General features: G+C 43.2%; 2 protein-coding genes across 5 annotated transcripts in view; one reads left to right on the top strand and one right to left on the bottom strand.

The window, feature by feature from the left end:
• The window catches only part of unc119a1 (unc-119 lipid binding chaperone a1), a 19,602-nt gene extending 3,824 nt beyond the window's left edge, over positions 1-15,778 (top strand). Inside the window, exons 2-5 of one of the 2 annotated variants that reach the window (XM_086036567.1) lie at positions 7,249-7,362; positions 8,581-8,674; positions 13,753-13,925; positions 14,998-15,778. In XM_086036567.1, the coding sequence (XP_085892693.1) occupies positions 7,249-7,362; positions 8,581-8,674; positions 13,753-13,925; positions 14,998-15,110 (494 nt within the window). In that variant the 3' untranslated portion in view covers positions 15,111-15,778. The remainder of the gene's footprint in view (positions 1-7,248; positions 7,363-8,580; positions 8,675-13,752; positions 13,926-14,997) is intronic. The other variant, XM_086036568.1, reaches the window with a different exon arrangement.
• Positions 14,927-26,624, bottom strand: foxn1 (forkhead box N1). Of its 3 annotated transcripts, none has more exons than XM_086036561.1 (8): positions 26,487-26,624; positions 25,363-25,665; positions 23,667-23,768; positions 23,414-23,544; positions 22,144-22,240; positions 19,061-19,268; positions 18,559-18,996; positions 14,927-17,491 (listed from the first exon to the last, which is right to left on the bottom strand). In XM_086036561.1, the coding sequence occupies exons 1-8, from the start codon at positions 26,607-26,609 to the stop codon at positions 17,205-17,207; spliced, it is 1,689 nt and encodes a 562-aa protein (XP_085892687.1). In that variant the 5' UTR covers positions 26,610-26,624; the 3' UTR covers positions 14,927-17,204. The 3 variants fall into 3 exon arrangements, with proteins under 3 accessions (XP_085892687.1, XP_085892688.1, XP_085892689.1); XM_086036562.1 differs by having other exon boundaries at positions 25,444-25,665; XM_086036563.1 differs by lacking the exon at positions 26,487-26,624 and having other exon boundaries at positions 25,368-25,646.

Raw genomic sequence — 26,624 nt, 5'->3', positions numbered from 1 at the left:
ATCAGTGCACAGGGGTAGTAGGAACGATTGGCATCTCTCAACCAGTCATATGACTTCACTTTTGAATTTAAAGTGTTGTAATGTTTCGTTAACAGTGATTTCATACGGTTGAAACTGAGTTAGAGTTATTGCTGTGGATTGCCCTTGTGACATGATTTTCCCTCCAGGCGTCATCTCGTCCCTCAAAATTCTCTCCAGTCGTATGCCCTTCTATGGAGAATGTGGCATTTATCTTCATTCCTTACGGAGGGAATCAACCAAAACACTTTTTTTTTTCAAGAATATGTTCCCAGCAGGCCCACTAGTTGAAACAAGGTATTCCGATACATGTTGCGTTTGTGGAATAAGAGTTAATCCACCCGTTTTTAGCCATCTGTGGGGGCGGCCATTTTGTCACTTCTGTCGACTGAAAATGACATCACAACTGCTCAGGGCTCAGGTAACAACCAATCACAGCTCAACTTCAGAAAGCAGGTCAGCCATGATTGGCCGTTATCTGAGCCCTGAGCAGTTGTGATGTCATTTTCAGTCGACAGAGGTGACAAAATGGTGTGATGCCAGGAGGGGTGCGTGTTAAGTCAGAGAACATGTTTTTTTTGTTTTGTTTTTTTGCAGTAGCTACTAGATTAAAGTGTAATTGCACATCCATACAACGTGTGGCAGTGTCACTCTCATTGTCAAGAGTTTGGTCACGTTCACACCAATGGACAATTGTCGAGTCTTAAATTAACCTAAGATGTATGTTGTAGGGTTCGCAGACCGTGATGAAATTATTTCACTCCGAAAAATTGAATTGAAAGTAACACAATTTGGGGTCAAAAATGGACCCATCACTAATTGGGTCAATTTGACCCACATTCTTGTGTTTGTTTTGTACAAAACAGCCCAATTTATGCGGTTGTTTTCAGCAAAAACAACCCAGAAAGTTGGGTGAAATTGACGCAAGTAGTGGGTCGGTCCATTTTTGACCCAAAATTGTGTTACTTTTAACCTCAACTGTTTTTAGAGTTTGTGCTCACCGCTTTCCCGTTGAGAGCATCAATGAGTTGATGAGAGAAAGTTCAAAACATTTCTGTAAATACAATTTTACTTATATAGCGCATTCCATAACAGCTAGGGCTGTAACAAAGCACTTTACAAACAATACAATAAAAAGAACAAAAACAATCAACGGCTGTGATACATGTATCAATAAATATAGCTATAAATAATATCTAAAATATGAATAAAAATATAAATAAAGCCAATAAACTGACATAAAACACTATATACAATTGACACCGGAAAAGAGCCGTAAAATGTCAGGTCTGATCAAAAGCCAGAGAAAAGAAACGCGTCTTCAACCGGGTTTTAAAAATGAGAGACGATGACTATTGTCTTTAATCTTACCAAGTATGTTTACATGACCTTATATAAAGTTGCGATTGTGTAATTACTGAGCAGTTTGGCCATCCCACAACAAAAATATCCTCTGTAACCTCTCCCTGAACCTAACAGTGTGCCAAGGTGCCTACGGGTGCTGCTGAAGTGAGACATGACACAGCCTGTTATACGCCGGTGCACTGTACCATGTGAAAATAGAGTTGTAAAGCTAATGTCACTGCGGTCTGCCCCTGGCTATGGATTACTGTGCGTGTGTATTGAGTGCGCGCTGCGAGCGCACACGCCTGCCTTCGCTAGAGGTGCGTTGGAGAGTCCGACGGACAGGAACATGTGTTGTGGGAAGTCAATCCTCATCCGAAAGTCTGTAATTCCAGGCTAATCTCTGGTATTAAAGAGCTATACGTGGCATCTCGCTTTGCTCTTTAGCAGTGTAGCATCCAGGTCCTGTTTGCGTGAACAAGTCAGGTATGACTCAAAATCTAAATTGTAATGGTGACGAAAGGCAACCAGAAAAATAATAGTCCGCATGCTTGAGGCAGAAGAACGTGGGAGATTGTCGGGACATTCCGGGGACAGGAGACGGTGCTTGCCAGAAATTCCTGCAGTTGCTTAAATGTTACGGTTTTCTTCTTGTCTTTTTAGCACTTTTTCGAGGCATGTCCAGTCCAAGGTCTATTTGCCTCGGCGCTGTGGCAAAAACGAACTATAATTAAAATTGAAAAAAAAAATTTCGCTTACAAAAATGAAATAAAAACAAAAATGCTTTTTAAAAAAAGAAATAAAACTAGCCGAACATGTGAAAAACACTTATCGCCGTTTTTTTTTCTTTGCTTATTTTTACCTGAATCATGTTTCCGCGTTACGGAAATCGCATTCAAGTGAAAATTCAAAAAGTTTCCAAAATTGGAGATAAGTGTTTTTCACAGGACAGCGACGATATTATGTTTAAAAAACTATAACGTCAAGATAATAGTCACAACGGGATTTGTTTTCGTCTTTGCCAATTCATATCATACATGAGCTTTCAGGGTTCAATTCATATGTATTATTTCGGTATTAATGAAGATTCAATTGTTGTTTACTTGACTTTACTACACAACAAATCAGATCTAAAAACTAATTACAACTAACTGAATTTTTAAAAAACAAAAGTCAAATGTATTATTATAAGCCTGTGGCATGCATTTTCTTAAAGGTACGGCACTGTTAGAATAGGACCAGAGTGAGTTCATTTCTAACCCTTAAGGCACTCTCATCTCCAACCTTTTTTTGCGCCACGCACGGGTTTCATGTTAAAACATATTTTGATGGACCGGCATAGAAGCAAATCAAAAAATCATTTGCAAGCTTGCCGCAACACATCAAGCAGAGTGCGGTAAGTGCGTGCGAGTCGACAATACAAACAAACTTTACCCTTAACAAGGTCGGCCAATATTGTCTCTTAAATACAGCTTTCTTATTTTTGAAGTTGCAGGTTCTTCTTCTCTTATTTCCCCTTTTAAAGAAGCTCTCCAATCGCGTTTCTTGTGGGCTTCCTTTGATGAGAGTTTCGACAGAGGCACGGGGTGGATGCACTTGATTTTCAAAACAATTTTTTTTTTTGGAGTCTGAAGATCAATAAAATGTTTGTTTTTTTTCTGACTTGAACCACAGTAATGTGGTAATTCCATAGGTGTATAGAAATGCAACTGATTGTCCAAGACCAACAAATTCATATTCTCAAACGTTGTGAGTGTTGAGGTAATTTTGAGAAAATATACCACCGACTATGATCCTAAAACAGTTTTAAATCTTCTCAAATGCGCGTTACACAATGACATTCAAAAATAAATGGCTTACAGATGATTTGATTTGGGAAAAAAGGTACTGAAAGACTGCGTGTGCTGCAGGCATGCGGTGAAGATTCAGTCATTTCCACTAACAACCCAGGCTAAATTTAGCACCTCCCTGACATACAAAGCTTGTCTCTCAGTTAAGATGTATCAACTCAACTACTTTCTCAATTACTATTCAGGCAGGGCTTACTGTATATACAGGACCGTGAATAGATGAGTTTCGCGGGGGGTGGACTAGGATCGATCCCGCAGAAAAAAAAAATCGTGAATAGCTGTGCATATTTGTCCGTAGAGGACCATGAGTAGATAGGGGTTCAATATACCCCTAAAATACAATACAATTGGATCTGTTGTTTTCTTCCCCCCCCCCCCCCCCTTGACATTTATCCTCTTAATATTCATCTGTTTTGGGTAATAACCCTTGTTCTCCTGGGATATAAAAACAGCCAAAGGAGAAGGCCTCAGGTATGCAGCTTCATCAACTCCCTGAAGTGAAACACTTCATTTGCATAGCGCCTTCGCCTAGCCCGGAATTGCCTTTTATTTGCTGCGGCACACCAATTGAGCAGAGCAGTCAGGTGGATGAGGGCAAAGAAGAAGCTAAGTGAGTTGGCACTACTATCAAAAGGGTTGCTAGGGGACCATGATGAGAGGAAATTAAGTGGAGCTTTTTTTAGTGTGCGTGCATGCTTGCATGTGTGTGTGTGTGTGTGTGTGTATGTGTATCAATTATTTTATACAATGTTCTGGGAAAGTTAGCCGTAATGAGCTCAGATACAAGAGCTACATCAAAAATCTTTATTAAGATGATAAGGCTCAATTTTTGGGGGGGATCAAAACTAAGTGAACATACAAAACTTCACACAGCAAGGCCGGAGCTGAGATTCGACCCCAAAAACAATAACCACTCACTTGCTGTGTTTCGGAATGTAAATTCACGATGAACAACAGCCACCAATAAATACTGACATATATCGCAGAATATTTACAACACATACACAGGCTGTGCTTGGCTCAGGACACAAAGCTGCAGTACAATGCTAAACAGGAAGTGCCTCGTGCAGGAACAGGAACGTAAATTTACCTTTGCAAAATAAAAGAGCTCTGTAACTGTGACGATAAGAAACAGACAACAAACAACACAGCATATGGCTCTTCGGAAACCAGAATATGATCTGTGCCACGTGTGCCGTGTTCTGACATAATCCCGACAATCAACACAAACTGACTCCATCCTTCGCTTTCAAATTGGTGCGCTGTTCATTTTCACACCCCGCAGCACACGTCTCCTATTGTCATCATTGCACTTGCGTAGAAAGGGCAGACACGTATCATTGCTCCAAATGTCTGCCTGGCGGCACGGTAAATCTGTCACGGGTGAAAAAAAATTGCTTTCGCCGCAACACAGAATGTATCAGTAAATGGCCGCCTGTGATTGGCACTGTCCAATGAGTGGTAGGTTCACAAAAAAGGGCGGCACAATGAGGGCGAGTTTCATAGCATGTTGTTTTTTCTCGTTGGTGCCGCGCCTGACATGCGGAAATTTCATGTATGCTAATTGCAACTGACTTACCAACACTTATATAAATATAAAGGTATTTGCCCATGGTTCAACATGAAGCATGACAAATTAGATATCATCATCATCATCATCGGATGATGTGTGTTCACAAAAAAAAACATTTGAAAAGAAATACTTTGTAGTTCATACCGTCTACAATGTAGACTCTGTGAGTCAGCATTTAAAGGCTTACGGCGTGGATTAGCCCCTCAGTTAAAAAAAAAAAAAAAAAAAGGTAGGAGACATAAACATGTTGCAAGACACAAAACAGCTTTGTATCATTCTGAGTGAATCACAGCTAACAGAAGCTAACCGACGTTGAGATGAATACATTTCTTGTGTGCTTGGAGTTCCAGACTAAGTGAAGGCTTACAGTAATGTTCTCCCCCCTCCCCAAACTGGCAATAGCGGGCGTTGCATCAAAGCGACTGCTCTAAACCCTCTTAAGAGAGTTTTTGGAGGGCAACATAAACGAGATGTTGGGGGTTTTTTTGTGCGAGGGAGTAGCTTTGGAGAGAGATTTCTGCACCATGTGATGTTTTTAGCATCAGTGCACAGAACTTCTATTGAGCGAGCGGCTCGTTCAACATGGAGGTGTAACCCAAGAATCAGTATATGCAGAGATGTATAGATTGTATTTTGTGTTCATGTGTCCTTGTTTTATTATTTTTACAACACAAACAATCAGTCAAATCATAACTCAGTCCCTGTCTTTAGCTATTACCTGTGGAGAGGGGAAAATCCTGTTCATAGCATGTACAGTGGATGTTAAAAGTCTACACACGCCTGTTCAATTTGCACTTTTTTTTTTTTATATGAAAACATAAGACCAACTTTATGATTTAAAAAAAAATTTTTTTTTAGTTTTTAACATCCAATCACGGCTCAGCTTCAGAAAACAGGTCAGCCGTGATTGGTCGTTACCTGAGCCCTGAGCAGTTGTGAGGTCATTTTCAGTCGACAGAAGTGACAAAATGGCCGCCCCCTGAGATGGCTAAAAAACGGGTGGATTTTGCTGCTTAAATCATATTCCACACACGCAATATTAATCAGAATGCCGTGTTTCAACTAGTGGGCCTGCTGGGTACATATTCTTGAAAAACAAAAATGTGTTTGGGTTGTTTTCCACTTTAAAAATGAAGTGTGATTTTTACATTGAGAGACAAGGCACATTCATCACTCTCACTAAAAATGCCAAACAAAGCACGTCAGGCTGATAAATTGCAACGAAGAGTAAAATATGCCTAATGTGAAGCGAAGCATGATCTTAATGATGATATATTTGTCCATTAGATGTTTACCACTCGGCATTCTGGAGCCAAACAGCAACGTGCTATCATGCAAAAGTACACAGTCCAGCAAATCAGTGTAAATAGTTCTTTCTACCGTATAACCTTTTTCACACCGTAGGGCACTTTAAGCCCAGGTGTCAACTATAGTGCGCTTTATTTTTTTAAAAGGTCTATAAATATCTTCAAGCAGGTGGTTAAAGCCTCTGTGTGCCATCTGCTCTCTAACCCCCACAAATGCTACGATAAGTCTATACGTGGATTTGTGTACGTATACAGGAACTCACACACTGTGGCTTCCTCTGGTGTTTATCTTCCGTTTATTTTTTTTCTTCCTGCAAGCAATGGAATTGCATATGAGAATGTCCATTCTAAAGGTATTACGCAACATGGGACGGGCAAAATAGACTTCCCAAGGTGCGTCCATTGCCACTGGTCAGTCCATGTGATGGTAAAACACAATAAGCCTCTTATATCTAATCCTCCTCCCATGTTGGCAAAGGAGCGTTTCACGCACACGCACAATCACGCACAGTAATCTAATGGGGTAAAAGGGGCTCCTTCTAAAAGTTCTCTCATGCGGAACATCGAAAATGTCCGTAAAATAATGGTGGCGTGTTTAAAGCGGAAGTCAACCCAAACATATTTTTTTTCAAGAATATGTTCTATGCAAGTCCACTAGTTGAAACAGGGCATTGTGATAAATATTGCGTTTGTGGGATAAGTGTTAATCCACTCGTTTTTAGCCATCTCTGGGGGCGGCCATTTTGTCTTCTGTCGACGGAAAATGACATCACAACTGCTCACAACGACCAATCACGGCTGACCGGGTTTCTGAATCTAAGCTGTGATTGGTCGTTGCAAGCAGTTGCGATGTCATTTTTAGTCGACAAAAGACAAAATGGCCGCCCTCAGAGATGGCCAAAAAGGAGTGGATTAACACTTATTCCACAAACGCAATATTTATCAGAATGCCGTGTTTCAACTTGTGGGCCTGTTGGGAACATATCCTTGACAAAAATACGTTTGGTTTGACTTCCGCTTTAAGGGTTTTAGGGCTCCAAAGTGGTCAGCACAACTGCCTGGCAGTCAAAAAGCACAAACAAAAATGTTTTTTAAAATCACATCAATTGTGTGCAAGTTTAGTTTATGAGAGCTGTCTTTTTCTTCTCTATTTCAGACTACCTTTGTTCACCAGAGGAAAACGTCCACATGATCGACTTCACCAGATTTAAGATCCGTGATATGGAAACGGGAACTGTCCTGTTTGAGATTACTAAACCTCCAGCACCAGGTCAGATCATAACCTTCACAAAAATGGCTCACTTTCCTCTCGCGCTCACTACAGCGCAAGGGTCATCAATGTTTTCGAAACCGAGAGCTTCTTCGTGGATACTGATTAATGTGAAGAGCTAAACACACTTGAGACTTTGCTCCAATTACCTCAGACACTGAAGACCACTGGTCAAGTTAATGATTTCTCAGAGTCACTGTCAACAACGATTAACAAGATTGCGATCAAATACATTTCAATGTATTTTTTTTTTTTTCCTATAAATCTAAGTGTTTGCATTTTCAAATGATCACTTTGACATCATTCCTTGAAATCTCCCCTTCGTTGGTGAGCTATTTGTAGGACAGGCCCTTAGGCTACTCATGTGATGGGGGTGGCGGGGTGGGGGGGGTCACATGTTGCAGACCCCCGCTAAAGTGGAAAATCTGAGGTTGAACACAAACAGTTTTTCTCCTTATAGGAAATAATGTACGGTAAATCGAAGTTATACGTGTTCCCGAGTCACTTTTATTAACTATACAGGCAACATTTGAAGTATCATTTTAACATACCTTCACCGCCATACAAGTGTAAAGAGCATTTAACCCCTGCAATAATTAAATGTTGAAACGATAAAACACTTAATTACGGGGACAAGAATCGAAAGGTATAATCGATAAAACACTGCACCGATGAGGACACAACGGTGCGGCAGCTGTCTGGCACTAGCTAGTTAGTTAGCAACAAATGTTGGCGGTGTCTTTTCCCCTTTCTTCTCTTTTCATGTTCTTATTTTCAGAACACTCTTTGTGCAGGCTGGTTTGGAAAGCAAATTTAGCATCCATTCAATATCCTACTGGTGCTCTGAATTGCCCATGTATACCACTGCACTAGTTGACATCCGTGTGCTACTAGTGAAGCGTTTTGGATGAAAACTAGTCAAATTTTATGTCACTAGTAGTAGGCCTACTAGTAGAATGCAGTTGTCAACTTGTGTACAGTTTTGCCTCACTAGTAATGTATAGTTGTTCGACTATTTTGCCCTTGTCGTTATACTAGAACACACAGAAACGTCACACAGTACCTGAAGGCAGTAGTAGAAGTAAACACTCCAAGTAAAATAGAGCTAATCCTTCCAAAAAGTTGTATGGGTGTTTGCATTTGGAGGTTCCGCTGTGTTTAAATGGATTGTTTTCACTGTATTTCTTCCAAACTCACAATCATATCATTTATTCATAGCAGGAGGCAGAAAGCAATGTGATCCCAACGCCGGGCGCTTTGTTCGCTACCAGTTCACCCCCGCCTTCCTACAGTTGCGGCAGGTCGGAGCCACGTAAGTCTGCTTTGTGCTTGTGTGAGAGGCAAGAGGGAATTCAAACAAAAAAGGCTGGGTCTGATAGGGAGAGAGAATGTCAAAAACTGAAGGATGCACTTGTGTGCTCAGTCCGGCTGCCCGAGCAGAACAGTCAAACGGGATGCGGTAGGAGGTTGTGTGGGCTGACAATTGAGAACATACAGAACGGACAAGCTGTCAACGCTTCTGAGCGGTGCTAGTCAATGGTTGATAGGATACAACTATGCCTTTTAGCAGAGCTGGGCATGGCCTAACAGCCACCACGTTCCGTCCTGCATATTTAATCGACCACGTGGTCCCGTTCCATCCCTCGTCGGTGACAGACAATCGGCGTCGAGAACGTAATCTCACGTCACAAGCAGGAGCCGCATGGGCAGACACACAACAAAAACAAGAGACACACACACGCGCGCGCGCACAGCGTGGTAATCGGTGAAATTAAAAACAATATGGGGCACATGTTATTGAGTCTGTGGGACCGCAAGGTACACAACACTCTTTTATTTTTTTCCTTATTCGGCCGCGTGTCATGAGTGCGGCACCTGCGTGTGACGTGGTACAGGTTAAAACCTCGACGTCGTTTGGCTGACTCGGACCGAATGGGACCAGTGGGTCGATTAAATATGAAGACGGGAAATAGGCGAAGCCCAGCTCTGCCTTTTTAGTAGGCGCTTGTTGGCAACTTCAGGAGATAAACCACCACCCCGATCGTATGAGATTCAGAAAGACTTCCTTTTACACAGAAAATTGCGAAGATTAATCCGTTAATTGGCGCCTTGAATTGAATTAGCAGCACAAAACAATTAGATTGTTTCAGTGTTGACTATCACTGACATGTTAGTTTAAAGGGTACACCTCCGATGGCCCATTTCGAGGTAATGATGGGGTAACGCAGCAATATTATAAGGTTTGATATAGGGCTGATCGATTTTGCCTAACAAGAAAATCCAGATTATTTTCTCTCAAATCCGATTTTACGATTACGATTTCTTTGTAAAATAAAAAATAATGAAAAATGAAGTATGTTTTGAATGTCTTTTATTTAAACTGAATTTTTCTTTCTTTGAACTCAAAATGCCAGTCAATTTAACTTAACACACACAGAACAATCCATTGGGATTAACAGCATTTTACTTGCACAATAGATTTCAGATCTGTTCTTAATTAAACCAATAATGAATGAAGAAAGTGCATATACCATCTGAAACGAAATCATCAACATGAGAGAAGGTAGACTGTCAAGTCTGTAAACCAAACAGTCTGTCAGCAAGTCATTTTGCCAACCAGCTAGTGACTAGCCGTTCACCTTTCTCCCTGGTCTTACTTAAACATAAATCAATGATTAGTGCAAAATTGTCACTAAATAATACAATGCACTGTCAATGCACCGTTTGGACGAGCGGTCCGTTGTAGAGGAGAAAAAGGGGACGCCTTTCAGACGTTGAGTAACTTGCTCACAGGTTGTATTGAACATGCGGGGCACACACTACACTACAGGTCTATATTTGCTCGATTTATTAACTAAACGCTCACTTGCCTGAGCAAATAGCAGAATCGCCGGTAGCGCCCGTGTTGTTGTAGTTTTTCCGGACTGCGCGCTCGTGGGAGGAAGAGGAAATGCAGAGGAAACTACGGTGGCTTAGATACACCAAAAATAAAAAATAAAAAAATTCGAACGTGCCGATTTGAACGTTTTTAACATCGTTTTATCCTGAAAATTCGGTTTCGATTCAAAATCGCTTAATCAGGCAGTCCTAGTTTGATTAATAGCTGGTGTTCCCATCTTTGTGTCTTCCATCCATCCATTATCTCCCGCTTATCCGAAGTCGGGTCGCGGAGGCAGCAGCTTCAGCAGGGAAGCCCAGACTTCCCTCTCCCCAGCAACATCCTCCAGCTCTTCCGGAAGGATCCCAAGGCGTTCCCAGGCAAGCCGGGAGACATAGTCTCTCCAGCGTGTTCTGGGTCGTCCTCGGGGTCTCCTGCCGGTGGGACATGCCCAGAACACCTCACCAGGGAGGCGTCCAGGAGGCATCCTAATCAGATGCCCGAGCCACCTCAACTGGCTCCTCTCGACGCGGAGGAGCAGCGGCTCGACTCTGAGTCCCTCCCGGATGGCCGAACTTCTCACCCTATCTCTAAGGGAGAGCCCAGACACCCTGCGAAGGAAACCCATTTCGGCCGCTTGTATCCGAGATCTTGTTCTTTCGGTCATGACCCACAGCTCATGACCATAGGTGAGAGTAGGAACGTAGATCGACCGGTAAATTGAGAGCTTCGCCTTTCGGCTAAGCTCCTTCTTCACCACGACAGACCGATACAGGGTCCGCATCACAGCAGACGCTGCACCGATCCGCCTGTCGATCTCCCGTTCCATCTTACCCTCACTCGTGAACAAGACCCCAAGATACTTGAACTCCTCCACTTGGGGCAGAATCTCATCCCCGACCTGGAGAGGGCACGCCACCCTTTTCCGACTGAGGACCATGGTCTCAGATTTGGAGGTGCTGATCTTCATTCCGACCGTTTCACACTCGGCTGCGAACCGCTCCAGCGAGAGTTGGAGATCGCGGCTTGAAGAAGCCAACAGTACTACATCATCTGCAAAAAGCAGAGATGCAATACTGAGGCCACCAAACCGGACCCCCTCGACACCTCGGCTGCGCCTAGAAATTCTGTCCATAAAGGTTATGAACAGAATCGGTGACAAAGGGCAGCCTTGGCGGAGTCCAACGCCCACAGGAAACGAATCCGACTTACTGCCGGCAATTCGGACCAAACTCTGGCATCGGTGGTACAGGGACCGGACAGCCCTTATCAGGGGGCTCGGTACCCCGTACTCCCGAAGCACCCCCCACAGAACTCCCCGAGGGACACGGTCGAACGCCTTCTCCAAGTCCACAAAACACATGTAGACCGGTTGGGCAAACTCCCATGCACCCTCGAGGACCCTGCTGAGGGTGTAGAGCTGGTCCACTGTTCCACGGCCAGGACGAAAACCACATTGCTCCTCCTGAATCCGGGATTCGACCTTCCGACGGACCCTCCTCTCCAGCACCCCTGAATAGACCTTGCCGGGGAGGCTGAGGAGTGTGATCCCTCTGTAATTGGAGCACACCCTCCGGTCCCCCTTCTTAAAAAGGGGGACCACCACCCCGGTCTGCCAATCCAGAGGCACTGTCCCCGATGTCCACGCGATGTTGAAGAGACGTGTCAACCATGACAGCCCCTCAACATCCAGAGCCTTTATGAACTCCGGGCGGATCTCATCCACCCCCGGGGCTCTGCCACCGAGGAGCTTTTTGACTACCTCGGTGACTTCAACCCCAGAGATAGGAGAGCCCACCTCAGAGTCTCCAGGCTCTGCTTCCTCAGTGGAAGGCGTGTCGGTGGAATTGAGGAGGTCTTCGAAGTACTCTCCCCACCGACCCACAACGTCCCGAGTTGAGGTCAGCAGCACCCCATCTCCACTATAAACAGTGTTAATGGTGCACTGCTTCCCCCTCCTGAGACGCCGGATGGTGGACCAGAATTTCCTCGAAGCCGTCCGGAAGTCATTTTCCATGGCCTCCCCGAACTCCTCCCACACCCGGGTTTTTGCCTCAGCAACCGCCAGAGCCGCATTCCGCTTGGCCTGCCGGTACCCGTCAGCTGCCTCCGGGGTCCCGCAGGCCAAAAAGGCCCGATAGGACTCCTTCTTCAGCTGGACAGCATCCCTTACCGCTGGTGTCCACCAGCGGGTTCGGGGATTGCCGCCACGACAGGCACCGACCACCTTGCGGCCGCAGCTCCGATCGGCCGCCTCAACAATGGAGGCACGAAACATGGTCCACTCGGACTCGATGTCCCCCGCCTCCCCCGGGACGTGGGAAAAGTTCTGCCGGAGGTGGGAGTTGAAACTCCTTCTGACAGGGGATTCTGCCAGACGTTCCCAGCAAACCCTCACAATACGTTTGGGTCTGCCAGGTCGGACCGGCATCTTCCCCCACCATCGGAGCCAACTCACCACCAGATGGTGATCAGTTGACAGCTCCGCCCCTCTCTTCACCCGAGTGTCCAAAACATGCGGCCGCAAGTCCGATGATACGACTACAAAGTCGATCATCGAACTGCGGCCTAGGGTATCCTGGTGCCAAGTGCACATATGGACACCCTTATGCTTGAACATGGTGTTCGTTATGGACAATCCGTGATGAGCACAGAAGTCCAGTAACCGAACACCGCTCGGGTTCAGATCGGGGGGGCCGTTCCTCCCAATCACACCTCTCCAGGTCTCACTGTCATTGCCCACGTGAGCATTGAAGTCCCCCAGCAGAACGATGGAGTCCCCAGGTGGAGCGCCCTCCAGCACACCCTCCAAGGACTCCAAAAAGGGTGGGTACTCTGCGCTGCCGTTTGGTGCATAAGCACAAACAACAGTCAGGACCCGTCCCCCCACCCTCAGGCGGAGGGAGGCTACCCTCTCGTCCACCGGGGTAAACCCCAATGTACAGGCGCCAAGCCGGGGGGCAATAAGTATGCCCACACCTGCTCGGCGCCTCTCACCCTGGGCAACTCCAGAGTGGAAGAGCGTCCAACCCCTCTCGAGAGGACTGGGACCAGAACCCAAGCTGTGCGTGGAGGTGAGCCCGACTATATCTAATCGGAACCTCTCAGCCTCACACACCAGCTCAGGCTCCTTCCCTGCCAGAGAGGTGACATTCCATGTCCCAAGAGCTAGTTTTTGCTGCCGGGGATCGGACCGCCAAGGTCCCCGTCTTCCGCCGCCGCCCAGCTCACACGGCACCCGACCCCTTTGGCCCCTCCCACCAGTGGTGAGCCCATGGGAAGGGGGACCCACGTATCCTTTTCGGGCTGAGCCCGGCCGGGCCCCATGGGTGCAGGCCCGGCCACCAGGCGCTCGCCGTCGAGCCCCAACTCCAGGATCTTTGTGTCTTGTATTCGCCATATCACAGTGCGACCTCAATCTCTCAGGTTAATGTCAATGCCAAGCGCCATGTTAGTCATTTTTTATTTGTTCAATTAATCCCTTAATCAATCAATCAATCTTTTGTGTGCAGAGTGGAGTTCACAGTGGGCGACACACCGATCAACAACTTCCGTATGATCGAGAGACACTACTTCCGCGACCAGCTGCTCAAGAGTTTTGACTTTGAGTTTGGCTTCTGCATGCCCAGCAGCAAGAACACATGCGAGCACATCTACGAGTTCCCGGCACTGTCAGAGGATATCAGTAAGAGCAATTGCACACATCGCACATGGAAATTCACAAGGCAATTCAGCCTAACTGTATTTCCCAACCTTTACAGAATCATGGCACTGTTTTTATGTTAGAAAAATCACCACCAGAATGAATACTGCACTTACATAATGATGACTTGTCAGTTTACTCACAATTGTAATTGCTTGGTGTGAAATCCGTACCTGTTTAATTCAACACACAGGTAATATATATATATATATATATATATATATATATATATATATATATATATATATATATATATATATATATATATATATATATATATATATATATATATATATATATGTGTGTGTGTGTATGTATATGTGTATATATATGTATATATATATATATATATATATATATATATATATATATATATATATAATTTTTTGGGGGGGAAACTCTTTGAAGTCTTCACTTTAATGCGATTTCTGTAACGCTGAAACATGATTCAGGTAAAAATAAGAAAATGAAAAAAAATGGAGATAAATGTTTTTCACATGACAGCGATATATATGCCCACGGGAAGCCATGACTTATCCTGATGTACTTTGGCATCAGGTTGATACACAGGTTTATTTTACTCTTCTGACATCTAGTGGAAGAATATTTAATTGTTCTTCCAGTACGTCATTGCCATAGATGGGTAAATAAAGTTATATTTGTAATTGATGAATAATAATTTGCAGAAAAATCAAGTAAAATAAGTAAAATGGGTTGACTAGAGCGCCGTGAATTCGCAGACGGCCTCGCTCCCTCTCGCCCACAAATTAGAGGGGTCCATCGTGCCACTTGTGACGTACGTGCTACATGTTAACTAGTGGAATTGTATAACTAGCATATAGTTTAGTTATATATAACTAAATAACAATATAATTAGTTGTTCCAGTAGTGGAAACGACAATTGTTCTACAAGTGCGCCGAAATGTCATACGAGTGAGGACAAAGTGCATACCAGTCGAAAAAAAACCTCAAACCTCTTTGGATGGATTTTATTCACAACTTCCCAAAGCTCCTAAACCTAAATCCCAAATATTTTGTGTTCTCTCTCTCTCAGTGCGTGAGATGATCCTGCATCCTTATGAGACACAATCCGACAGCTTCTACTTTGTGGACAACAAATTAGTGATGCACAACAAGGCAGACTACTCCTACAGCGGGGGGCCATAGAAACGCCATTTCCTCCCCCTTGTTTAGACATTGTCCACTCAGCCGTTACCACTTCAGGACCCGAAATAGAAGAACCCACAGACGTCTCATTTGTAATAGCTCCTTGTGTAGCAATGTACACCAGTGAGCATACAGGTGTGCGTGTGCGGTCGGCACGCGTTGTGCATATACAGTACATATCAGATCATTAGATGGACATTGGTTCATTTCCATTGTGTGTGTTTTGATAGCCAGTAATAGCTAGAGATCACATAATACTTTGTCTTTACGGGGTCTGACATTATATAGTTTGTAATACTGATGGATTCTATTTCTGATTGCACACATCACATGACTCAGCCCCAACATGACTCAGCTCAGAACGACAGACAAGTGAATTTTGTCAGTATGCGTGCGTGTGCGTGTGCGTGTGTGCGCGCGCATCATTTTTTTTGTTTTTGTTTTCAGGTTCATAGCATTACTATGTCTAGAGTATTTTTCAAAGAAGGAGTAGCCATTTTGAATTGTCAGACAGTATACATAGAAATTTTGATATCCAGTACATACATTGTAGTACGGAACACTGCGTATACATTTTAATTCTGATATTAAGTGTTGTAAGAATTTTATGTCCAATTTTGAAAAGTGAAATGACATCATTGCAATAAATATGGGACTTTTTCCGAAAATGTGAGTCTTTTTTTTCTTAAGTTTTGTATTTCATGTTTTTTAGAGGCATATAGCTGTTGAAACCATGATCATGTATTGTAAAACATTGCCTTTGATTAATACGCTTTGTCGTGCCCGTAGCAAAAAGCTCAGGTGGAAGAATTTGTACCAAAGTGTCTTTACTGCCATCCTCTGTGCGAACCGCATCACTACCTTAAAACACAACTTTCTTTAAAGCAATGAAAGCGAAGCGAGCCATCCAATCTGCTGTATTTGGCCTTAAAAAAAAAATTGTATTGGTCTAGGAAATGCCCATAATAGTTCAATCTAATTGCAGTTTCATATAATGTACGCATTGGGTGTATTACGTCATCACTGTATTATTACTGTAGTATTATATTTTCTCATTTATAACAATGCATACCATAGCTACACACGTAGCAGTTGATCAAAACAAGAAATGATTTTCCCTTAATACATAAACCAAAAAAAAATAACAGAGTTGGGCATTGCGTCAGACTGACGGACTGCCGTCACCGACAGATACCCGTTTTGCTGACAAGTGACGAGTGACGTGACACCTTTTGAAAAAGACAGATAAAGTTGTATTGTATATGTATAATATACAGTATTGCGTCATTTACAGCATCCTTATCTCCAAGACGAATTTTCCTTTTTTTTATATTAGCCATAGCTGGACTTTAGACCACAAGGGTTCACGGGCAGGCCAAATTTATTTGTACATTTGTCGTTGTTATTGGTTTCTTTTTTAATCAATATTGCTGTTATCAAATGTGGGCCTATTTGTTAATTTAAACGAACACCAAATATTTCACAGCAAAACAAGTGACTCCCAGCCAGTTGGGATGAAAGATAATGTTAATATTAACAAAACAGAAAAGGGACAAATTAAACCAAATATGAATGGGTGATTCTATTCTATTGATATAGATACGTTTTTATCGTTGTGTGGCATACTACATTCCCTTTCTATGGCTAGCATTTCAAATGTAAGCGTTTCAACTAGTGCATCATCAATAGTTCATTTAAAATGAAAGCAATCGGGATCTGTCATCAATTTAATTCGTCGTGTAAAAATCATTTACATTCACAGCGTGCACTGTGACCCAAGACCACCTCATCATCAGCTTATATTATCTGCGGTTCAAATTTGCACAAGAAACATTGCGTTTCACTTTGCTCACATTTCCCTCCTTTAGACCTTGTGAGATTTGAAATGTATGCTCACACAAGCCATGGGAGCTCTTCTCTGGTCTGTTAACACATTTGGAAAAACAAAGATTCCAGCGCTGCACGGGTTCTCGAATCCATTGGTGAAGCCGCTTGCTACCGTAACGCTCATTCAAGTCGCAGTCATGTGTCAGGGATCTGTCGCTTATGACGGTGTGGACAGTTTCCGTCGCCTGCTTTCACCGAGGATGTGGTTCAGCAGGTCAAATACAGCAGTAAATTGTCTGCTGAGTAAACATCAGGATAGCAGCCGCTTGAGCAGGCACGTTGTTTCAAGCTCGCTTCGCTCGATGTGTCGTCAAACTCCGTTTCACGGCCACCCAACGGTGCTGCCGCCGAGGTCTGGCTAACGGGCAGGATGGCGTCGGCGCAGCTGTGGTGGACGCAGGGTGCCTGCGAGCCAGAGGTGATGGACATGGTCGCGGGGGCTGTTTGCAGATGTGACACCAGGCTGTCGTCGTGCCACTCCTCCCACAGGTTACCTCCAAAACAAATTGAGCAGGTTTTTTTCAATTGGGGGAGGGGGGGGGGGGATGCAAAATTCAAGTCTTCAGCAAAGCTGATAACAGAACTGTTACCTAGTTAAGTTCATACGACAGGAACGGAATAGCGGAAGAACATGAAACCTTTCTCTTGACTTTTGAATTGCTTGTATCCAATTAGTTGGGTCTCTCGAGTTCTCGGTTGAATTTAAACAACCAAGCAAATCTTCTGTTATCTTCCTATTTCTGAAAACGTGTCTGTGGGCAAGCTCTTCTGCGTTTCTTGGCTAATTGACATCATAAATGCCCCCGCAATGAACGTCTCTTTTCGGTTAGAATGTGGTGATGAGGTGAAAAAAAAAATGTAAACAAAGTAAAAGTGTTTATTTTAAAAAGCAATTATTATTGAATCAAATAATCGGATGTAGTTGATTCAATTTGAATTCATGAACCACTTATTTCATAACATGTATGTTCAATCTGTATGTAACATTATTAATGTTACTAATGTTTTGTTTACATGAACTTGGATTGGCTGGGAACTAGTTCAGGGTGTACCCCGCCTACCGCCCGAAGACAGATTGGATGGGCTTCAGCACGCCGCGAGCCTCGTGGGGGTAAGCGGTTCGGAAGATGGAGGGATATTTAAATGAAATCTGCAGCCCTTTTTATTGACCTCTCCAAGGCGTTTGTTGGATTATGTGGACCACACGCTGCTAATGCAAAGCAGGTCTGCCTCCAGAAATGTTTGCTATTAACAAACTACTAATAAAACAGAACACAGTGTGTGCAGGCATACGGTTACACATCTGTGTCTCTTATAAAGTGACAAAAGGAGTGCCTCAGGGTTGAGTCCTGTGGCCTTTCCTTTTTAGTCTGTACATGTATTTTTTTTTTTTTTTACTTTGCTGCTGTCGGTTTTGGCCAGGACACATCTTATTTTTATTTGACATTTTATTAAGATCAATACGGTAATTTTTTTTCCGGATTAAACCGGATTAAAGAATGGAACGAGTCAAACGCCAGTTAGTGCAACTGATCTGTACCTCCCCCATGACGCCGCCTACCTTTCCACTGCAGATCAGTCAGGCTGGGGTTGAGTCCATCCACATCATAAGTATCTCCCTCTAATTGCAAGTCCTGCAGGTTCCTTGGACCAACGTCAAAGTCGTCCTGGCAGGCGGCGCCGTAGGCCGGCGGCAGCTTCCCAGTGGCAATTAAGTTCATACTCCCAGGATGGACGTCCGCTGTGTGCTGCTCGTCACATAGAGAGCGCGGGGCCGTTGAGACGCTAAAACGGATGTCGGTGGGGGAAAGGAAAGAGGACTGCTGAGAAGGCGGAGGAGCGCATGAATACTGCCGATGTCGACTAGCTCTGCTGGGTGGTTGGCCATGCGTTGGGCCAGACGACGACAGCATGGTGCCATAAACGCTGGCGGGCCTTGTGTATGGCGGCGTTGGTCGGAGCTTGTTGGGCATCTGTCCAAGTAGATGGTCCAGTTCCTCTGCAGAAAACAAACATGAAGGCGGTGTTCAGTTAATGACTTTCAAGAATTTTCAGAGTCTTACCTGGTCTTGCCATGCTCCTGCGAACACTGACGGGGTCTTTCCGGCGCCACTTGTACAACTCCTCCTGCATTTTATCCACCTTGGCAGGATTGAGAGCCCACAGACAACCTTTCCGAGACGAGTTGCCGTTTTTGCCCTCCAACTTCTCAAAGCTTTTGTTCAGGGAGAGGTTGTGGCGCACCGAGTTCTTCCATCCGTCAGGGGCTGTCTAGGAAGAAGCAGGGAAAAGGGTCACATTAAATGAGCTTCTTATAACAGACAAATGTTGTTTGGTTTGGACACCCGGTAAGTACACATATTCATCCATCCATCCCTTTTCTATACCATTTGCCTCAAACGGGTCGCGGGTGATCTTGAGCCCGTCCCAGCCAAATTTGAGAAAGAGGCGGGGTACGCTCTGCACTGGTATATACAGTAAAGCCAAAAAAATCATTCACACTCATATTCAAACCTATGGAGGAAATACAGTCTTCATTTCAAGAGAAAGTGTACCCAAACATTTTTTCAAGAATATGTTCTATGCAAGGCCCACTAGTTGAAACAGGGCATTCTGATAAATATTGCGTTTGTGGAGTAAGAGTGAATCCACCCGTTTTTAGCTATCTCCGGAGGCGGCCATTTTGTCACTTCTGTCAACTGAAAATGACATCGCAGTGTCTCAGAGCTCAGGTAACGACCAATTACAGCTCACCTGTTTTCTGAAGCTGGGCCATGATTGGTCGTTACCTGAGCAGTTGTGATGTCATTTTCAGTCGACAGAAGTGACAAAATGGCCGCCCCCATAGATGGCTAAAAGCGGGTGGATTTTGCTGCTTGTCTCAACTAGTGGGCCTGCACGGAACATATTCTGGAAAAAAAAAACATGTTTGGGTTGACTTTCTCTTCAAGGTAATGTGTGTTTTTGGAATGACACGACAACTCCACATTCCAGCCACGCACGGACCTCAGAACTCTCAGGCTAACCACTAGACCACCGTGCTTACCCTATTACACCATCACAACAGTAAAGTGAAGAAAATAATCTTCCCCACCAAACTCACTCAATATGCATTCATGGACCTTGATTTATACACTAGGATAGTTGTACTCTAAGACTTGAAGTGGAATGCAAATAGCTATCATTGTTCGAACTATAGTCCAAGTTCAAGTACTTCAACTCTCATAGGAATACATTTCCCGTCCGTGAAAAACTGACTCCATGTCATTCATCTGTCACGTTTTCTGGCCCTGCAGCATGTTCTTGAAAGAGACAGACAGCTGCTTGGAACGTCGCCATCTAAGTTGCACTCATAAGCAATTATTTCCATTGCTAAGCCTGAAGATATTGCAGGTGCATTTACATAGATCCAAACTTGTAGCATGCTAAAGCTATTTAAGATCAGGCACCTGAATGCGTCACCAGAAATCTTATTCTGCACCGTACGATCGGATTGTATGTGATTGTTGTATAAACTCCACAACAATCCACTTACACAACACACAAACACCGCCTTTATTAAAGTCAGACATTCTAGTTGAATCTTTAATGCCTTCCTCATTCCTTTACACACACTCATGACCGAAATCTCAATTATGTGTCATTCATTGTTATCACAGAAGAAGTAATTACTGTCATCAAGTGCACAAAGGCTGAAGATAACTACCGGCAGAACAGGATCCAGCTAAAAAAAAAAAAAACTAAAAATAAATCAGCTAATGAAATATTGATTGAGCAGTGGGAAAACAAAACACAAATGTTATAACACATTAAACATGACAATTCCTACTAATCATCCTCCCATTTATTTTTAGGCCGTTTGTCCTCATTAGCATTGTAGGTGAGCTGGAGCCCATCCCAGTTGACTTTGGGCAAGAAGCGGGTTACATCCTGGGCTTGACGTCAGCCTACATGCAGTAGACCAGCATTTCTCAACGTTTATTGAGTGAAGGCACATATAACCACTACAGGCTCCTCAACAATAGTACTTCATGAAGAGTAATATAAAATACAGTAAACCCATGCACTTATGCAACTGCAATAGGTACAGTGAAGAAAAGTGTCTTTGCTCGTCTGTTTCTTAAAGCTGAGCCGTGATTGGTCGTTATCTGAGCCCTAGGTAGTTGTGATGTCATTTTCAGTTGAAAGAAGTGACAAAATGGCCGCCCCAGAGATGGCTAAAAACGAGTGGATTAACTCTTCCACAAACGCAATATTTATCAGAATGCCTTGATTCAACTAGCGGGCTTGCATAGAGCATATTCTTGAAAAAAATATGTTTGGGTTGATTTCCCCTTTTAAAAAAAACAAAAAAACTATGGACATCGGTTGCACGCATTAAAATCATGCTTCGTCTTTATTTTGTGCAACACTGAATATGATTTTTATTTGGTGCAATATTCATGTTGGTGACGCATGATTTTAACGCAAGCAATGTCCATACATTTTTTTCATGTAAATCGAACAACCTCTTTTTTTTTTTTTTTTTCCAGTTTACCCATAATCCAGTAAGATCCATAACAACAACTTTTTTTATTTTCTCCCATTGTGAAGCTAATTAGCTGTACTATAAAGTACATTTACAATCACTATGAAAAACGTGTCATTACATCAATATCTCTGAGTGTCAGTCTACCAAGAGTCTTCAATCCTGTTCCTCGAGGGCCGGTGTCCTGCCTGTTTTCCATCTCTGACTACTACAGATATTCACCGAAGGTCTGCAGAACCTGGATAACGATCCTGATCATTTGAATCAGGTGTGTGTTGCAGCAGGGACAGATGAAAAACAGGGAGGACACCGGCCCTCGGGGAACAGGATTGAAGACCCCTGGTTCTAAGCTAAGCATTGTTATCTATGGAGAGGCGGAGGTTCGCCCCTTAAAATGTGAAAACGTCATTAGGATTGTGCAATGTCGTCGCCTAAATACCCTAGATGCCGACTAGAAATTCCCTTTCTACTTTCCAAGTACAACAATGGCAGCTCTCTGTGACTTCCTTGGGGAACTCCATCCGAACCTACTTTGCATTTAAGATTGTACCAGTAGAAGGTATTTTTATTGACATTAATAGCACGTGTAGCGTATGTGTGCAACCTGCAGTGTGGTACCTTAAAATAGGGGAAGTTTTCAGTCATGAAGCTGTAGATCTCACTGACAGGCAGGCTCCCGGTTTCACTGTTCTTCAAAGCCATGAAGATGAGAATGCTGCAGTGATGCGGAGAAAGCATACTTCTAAGTCGATGTTGTATGGACATAACCATCAATTTATTCATCAAAAACGGGGCAGACTAGGGCGGCACATTGGTAGCGGTTAACACATCTGTCACAGTTCCCAGTTTTGGGCTTCTAATCTCGGCGCCGGCCTTTCTCCTGCAGTATGCATGTTCTTCCTGTGCTTGTGTGATGTTTAGTTTATCACAGGTTCTCTTCAGATTCCAAAAACATGCATGCTAGCTTAATATATTTCTATATATACGCTGTTGAAAAAGTGGGGGTACGTGAGTAATGGGGACTACCACTTCTACTATTAAGAAAGGTTTTACAGGGGTGCACATAAGCGGTGGATTGGTGCGCATGGGCACTGTAAATTGAATAATGTGCTCCAGTACAAGTCTGTCACCGTGCTTTTGAGTACAAAGTTTGGACACCCCTGCTGTAAATAATATATAATAAGACAATAATATAATATTTTAACCTTTTAACCTTGGCAACTCACAATTCCAGAAATACTGTGAAAAATTATTATTTAAAGAGGAAGTCAACCAAACCAAATTTTTTTTCAAGAATATGTTCTATGCAGGCCCACTAGATGAAACAAGGCAATATGATTAACATAAAATATAAGTTAAGCAGCAAAATCCACACGTTTTTAGCCATCTCAGGGGGCGGTCTTTTTGTCACTTCTGTCAACTGAAAATGACATCACACACTCTCAGGGCTCGGGTAACGACCAATCACGGCTCACTTGTTTTCTGAAGCTGAGCTATTATTTGTCGTTACCTGAGCCCTGAGTGGTTGCGATTTTCAGTCAACAGAAGTGACAAAATGGCCGCCCCCTGAGATGGCTAAAAACGAGTGGATTTTGTTGCTTAACTCATATTCAACAAACACAATATTAATCAGAATGCCGTGTTTCGACTAGTGGGCCTGCATAGAACATATTCTGACTCCCACTTTAAGGACAACGTAAAACAGTAACGTATATCATTACTAACGTTACTAAGATTAACGGGCAAGAGTGTATTTCAAGTAAATTCAGCAGTTATTTGGATGATTTTGAAGTTTTTGTGTTTTAGTAATTCAACTAATTACTGTCAATTGACAGTGACTAGGATTATAATGTAATAACGTTTGTAAGCAATGAATATTAATTTTCACCTGTATGAGTAAATGGGCTTGGGGAAGAGGGGTTGTGAATTATTCCTCTGATGAATTTGAGACGAGAGACTCTGAAGAGAATAATTTGGCTTGTTGGAATGCTGCCCAGTAGTGTACAGCCTTGTCGCAACCTGTCGAGAATACACAGGGAAGATATGATATATATCATATGTTCTGTCTTTAGTCAGATTTGTCAGGCTCGCAACACTTCTACAAATATTGCTTCTGCTATCAATCATTGCACTTACTGTACCTCTTGCAGAGGGCTAGCAGAAGTGTAAGATAGAGAGCACTGAGAATGGGAACAAGGAGTCTCAGCTGGCACGGCTGGTAGGTGACCGTCAGGGTAGGAACACTGGAGATATCAGAAAACCACAATGTCACAATATGCACTCCAACCTTCCTGTCCACATTTGCAGAATATAGACATGGGAACAAACACTGATGTCACTAATATAACTTCAAAAGGACAAATGTTTGCCAGTTTAGCTCCTTCCACAGATGAGCTATGGGATTTAGATCTATGAGATCAGAATACAGAGGTGCGCACACCTCACACCACACTGTCTAAATTGTGACTGCACAAACAAGTTGGCCCAAAATGGCTGCCACAATGTACGGCTTTCGCAGATTGCGGGCTAACGATGTCAACAGTCAACGTACACGGTTCTGTGTGCTCACAAAGCGAAAGATGCCGGATTAAAACACAAGGAAGGGAAGGTGATTTAAGGGCAGACTTTTCACGTCTGGCTCGCTCGGTGGCACTGGTGCTTCCTTCTTGAGCGTGCTAGCTAGCTGGCGGAGGGATAGCCGTGAACATGGAGAACTTGTGGAGAACTTATCACCTGCATGTAACGAGGATCAATTGTTCTTTTTTTTTGTCTTTAAGATTGTGCACAGCTATGTTAACTGTCTGTATGCAGAAAAAATTGCTATAAAAATGTGAACAGCATTCTCCTGTTTTGTGATTTATTTTTTTTTGATAGAAAAAGCACAACTGATCCTTCATGTCCATTTCCAGCATGTTTACAAATTGAAAATAGTGTGTTAATTGTTTCTTGAACAATTTTGATGCAACCTGATTTGTTCATAAACCTGGTAATTCATAACCTGAGATTCCACAGTCCGATGCTTTATTGCATTCTTTGGTGTTATTAGATTTGTTTGGGGTATTCCTATCCTGTTGGAAACTTTCTGACACTAAGCAGCACAGCCAATCAGAGCTATACTACAAAGTAGGTTTTTCCTTTCTTAAAGGAAGGCGACTAACAATTTTGTCCACGTCTAAGCAATTAGAGAAAATTCACATTACATCACTGTAGTAAAAATGGGAACATTCCCATTGTATTATCAAAAACTGTGTACTGATAGAGAGACAAGATTTTTGCCGAAGTGATCATTGTTTACGTTGACCTGTAAAAAAAAATTTAAAAAAAAATTGTAATGTTGTAATGTGCATGCCAGGCCACTAGCGGGTGATGTCTCTGTAAAACAACATAACTCCTTGTCGAGATATATATAAATTTAATTAGAATATATCTTATTTTATTTGCCACAATATTGTTTCCTTGTAAACTTTTATTCTGAAAGGTATACTTCTGGTTGGTCTTGCTCTTACGTTTTGTTATTTGCTGATTCAGAAGTTAGCGTACCACCTTGCTCAAGAGACTGGCTATGACGCACATATGATGCTCATATTTTGTTAACTACTGAACCACTTGTTTCTGCTCGTGCTTCGCGGGAGTAACATTATGTTAGTTTAAAATGTAGCGTTCATAGAACAAAATAGCTTTGGTCAGTAAATTTATGAGTATATTCCAGTCGACGTTATTTCAGTGTGTAGGCCTATACAGTACTTTTGTGATATTTTGGGGGAACACTGATGTAAACAGACCCTTACAAACGGTAATTAGACAGCTGTTTAACGAGAATTTGGCAGTTCTCGTCACCTGACCATTGTAGGTGGATTGCTCCCAAAGTTTTTGCGCCTCGCTGTTGGATCCAAGACAGTACATTTGAGGGCTGCGGACCTCCTGCATGCTGCTGAAGTTAGACGAGCCAGGCTGAAGACGAACTGCATTTGTCACCGCACCCTCGCTTCGCTGACGCAGGTACGGGTGGAAACGAGATGCGTCGACGGGAGCCTGTCGTCTCGTCACTTCCGCGCTGTGCTTCCTCCTCACAGGTGGGTGCCTTGAGGTGAGGGGGGGTCGAGCTTGCTGGGTAAAGCGGACGTCGCTGCAATGCCTTGTCTGTGGATTGACGCGTTACGTTGTCAAAAATAGTACATGCACGCCCACAGAAATTACTTTGGAAATGCTGATCTTCAACATTGTCATTTCCAACTATTTGAGGGAAATTATGGCCAACAACTGAAAAAAAAAACCGCTTGATAAGTTCTCCCGCGTCACAAAATCAAGGAAGTTGATTTACACGCCATTAAATGATCAAAACAATGACAGTACATGTATAATACAATACACATATAGAGGCACAAAAACATAATGACTTGGGTGTATCTGTACGTGTGCATACTTGTGTCTAATCACTTTATTGTGGTGTATGGCTATTGTTATGTTAATTGCCCCTGCACATATGTTGTCTGAATATGTTCTCCAACCTGTTACAAAGTGACATTTTTGACTGGGCCATGTCGTTCAAACATACGACAACGTCATTCAAACAAGTTTGCAAAGTCATTCAAATAAGTTCGTAAAGTCATTTGAACGTACTGCAAAGTCGTTCAAACGCCTTGACAAAGTCGTTGGAACGTACCTTGTGGCATTATGGGGAAAAATGCAATGTTTTTAGCCTACATTTGACCAATATATTTTCAACAACTTTACTAAATACGTTCGAGTGACTTTGTCAATGCATTTGAACGACTTTGCTGTACGTTCAAAGACGTTACAGTATGTTCAAACAACTTTACAATCACACATAGCCCAGTCGGAAATGTTGACTCCATATCGGCAGTTCCACGCTTCCGTAAATGTCGACAACTGAATGGAGGCTATAACGTAGAAGTCATCAAAACAACAATTTCTTGTCTCACCCTCATTGTCCTCATTACCTGTGATTCTGCCACTGGCTGGCAGGAGGTCCCAAAGTGCTTGTGTGATGTGTGAAGTTTGGCATGGGGGGTTGAGGGTTTAGACTCGTCAGTGCTGGGTGAAAACGTTGGCGTTTCTGACATTCTGTACCAAGACGT

The sequence above is a fragment of the Filicampus tigris genome, chromosome 7 (assembly GCF_054856515.1).
Source record: "Filicampus tigris isolate MCC_2025a chromosome 7, RoL_Ftig_1.0, whole genome shotgun sequence".
NCBI classification, from domain to species: domain Eukaryota; kingdom Metazoa; phylum Chordata; class Actinopteri; order Syngnathiformes; family Syngnathidae; genus Filicampus; species Filicampus tigris.
Note: the sequence above shows the minus strand (reverse complement) of the source record. Positions and strands in the feature narration are given on the sequence as shown.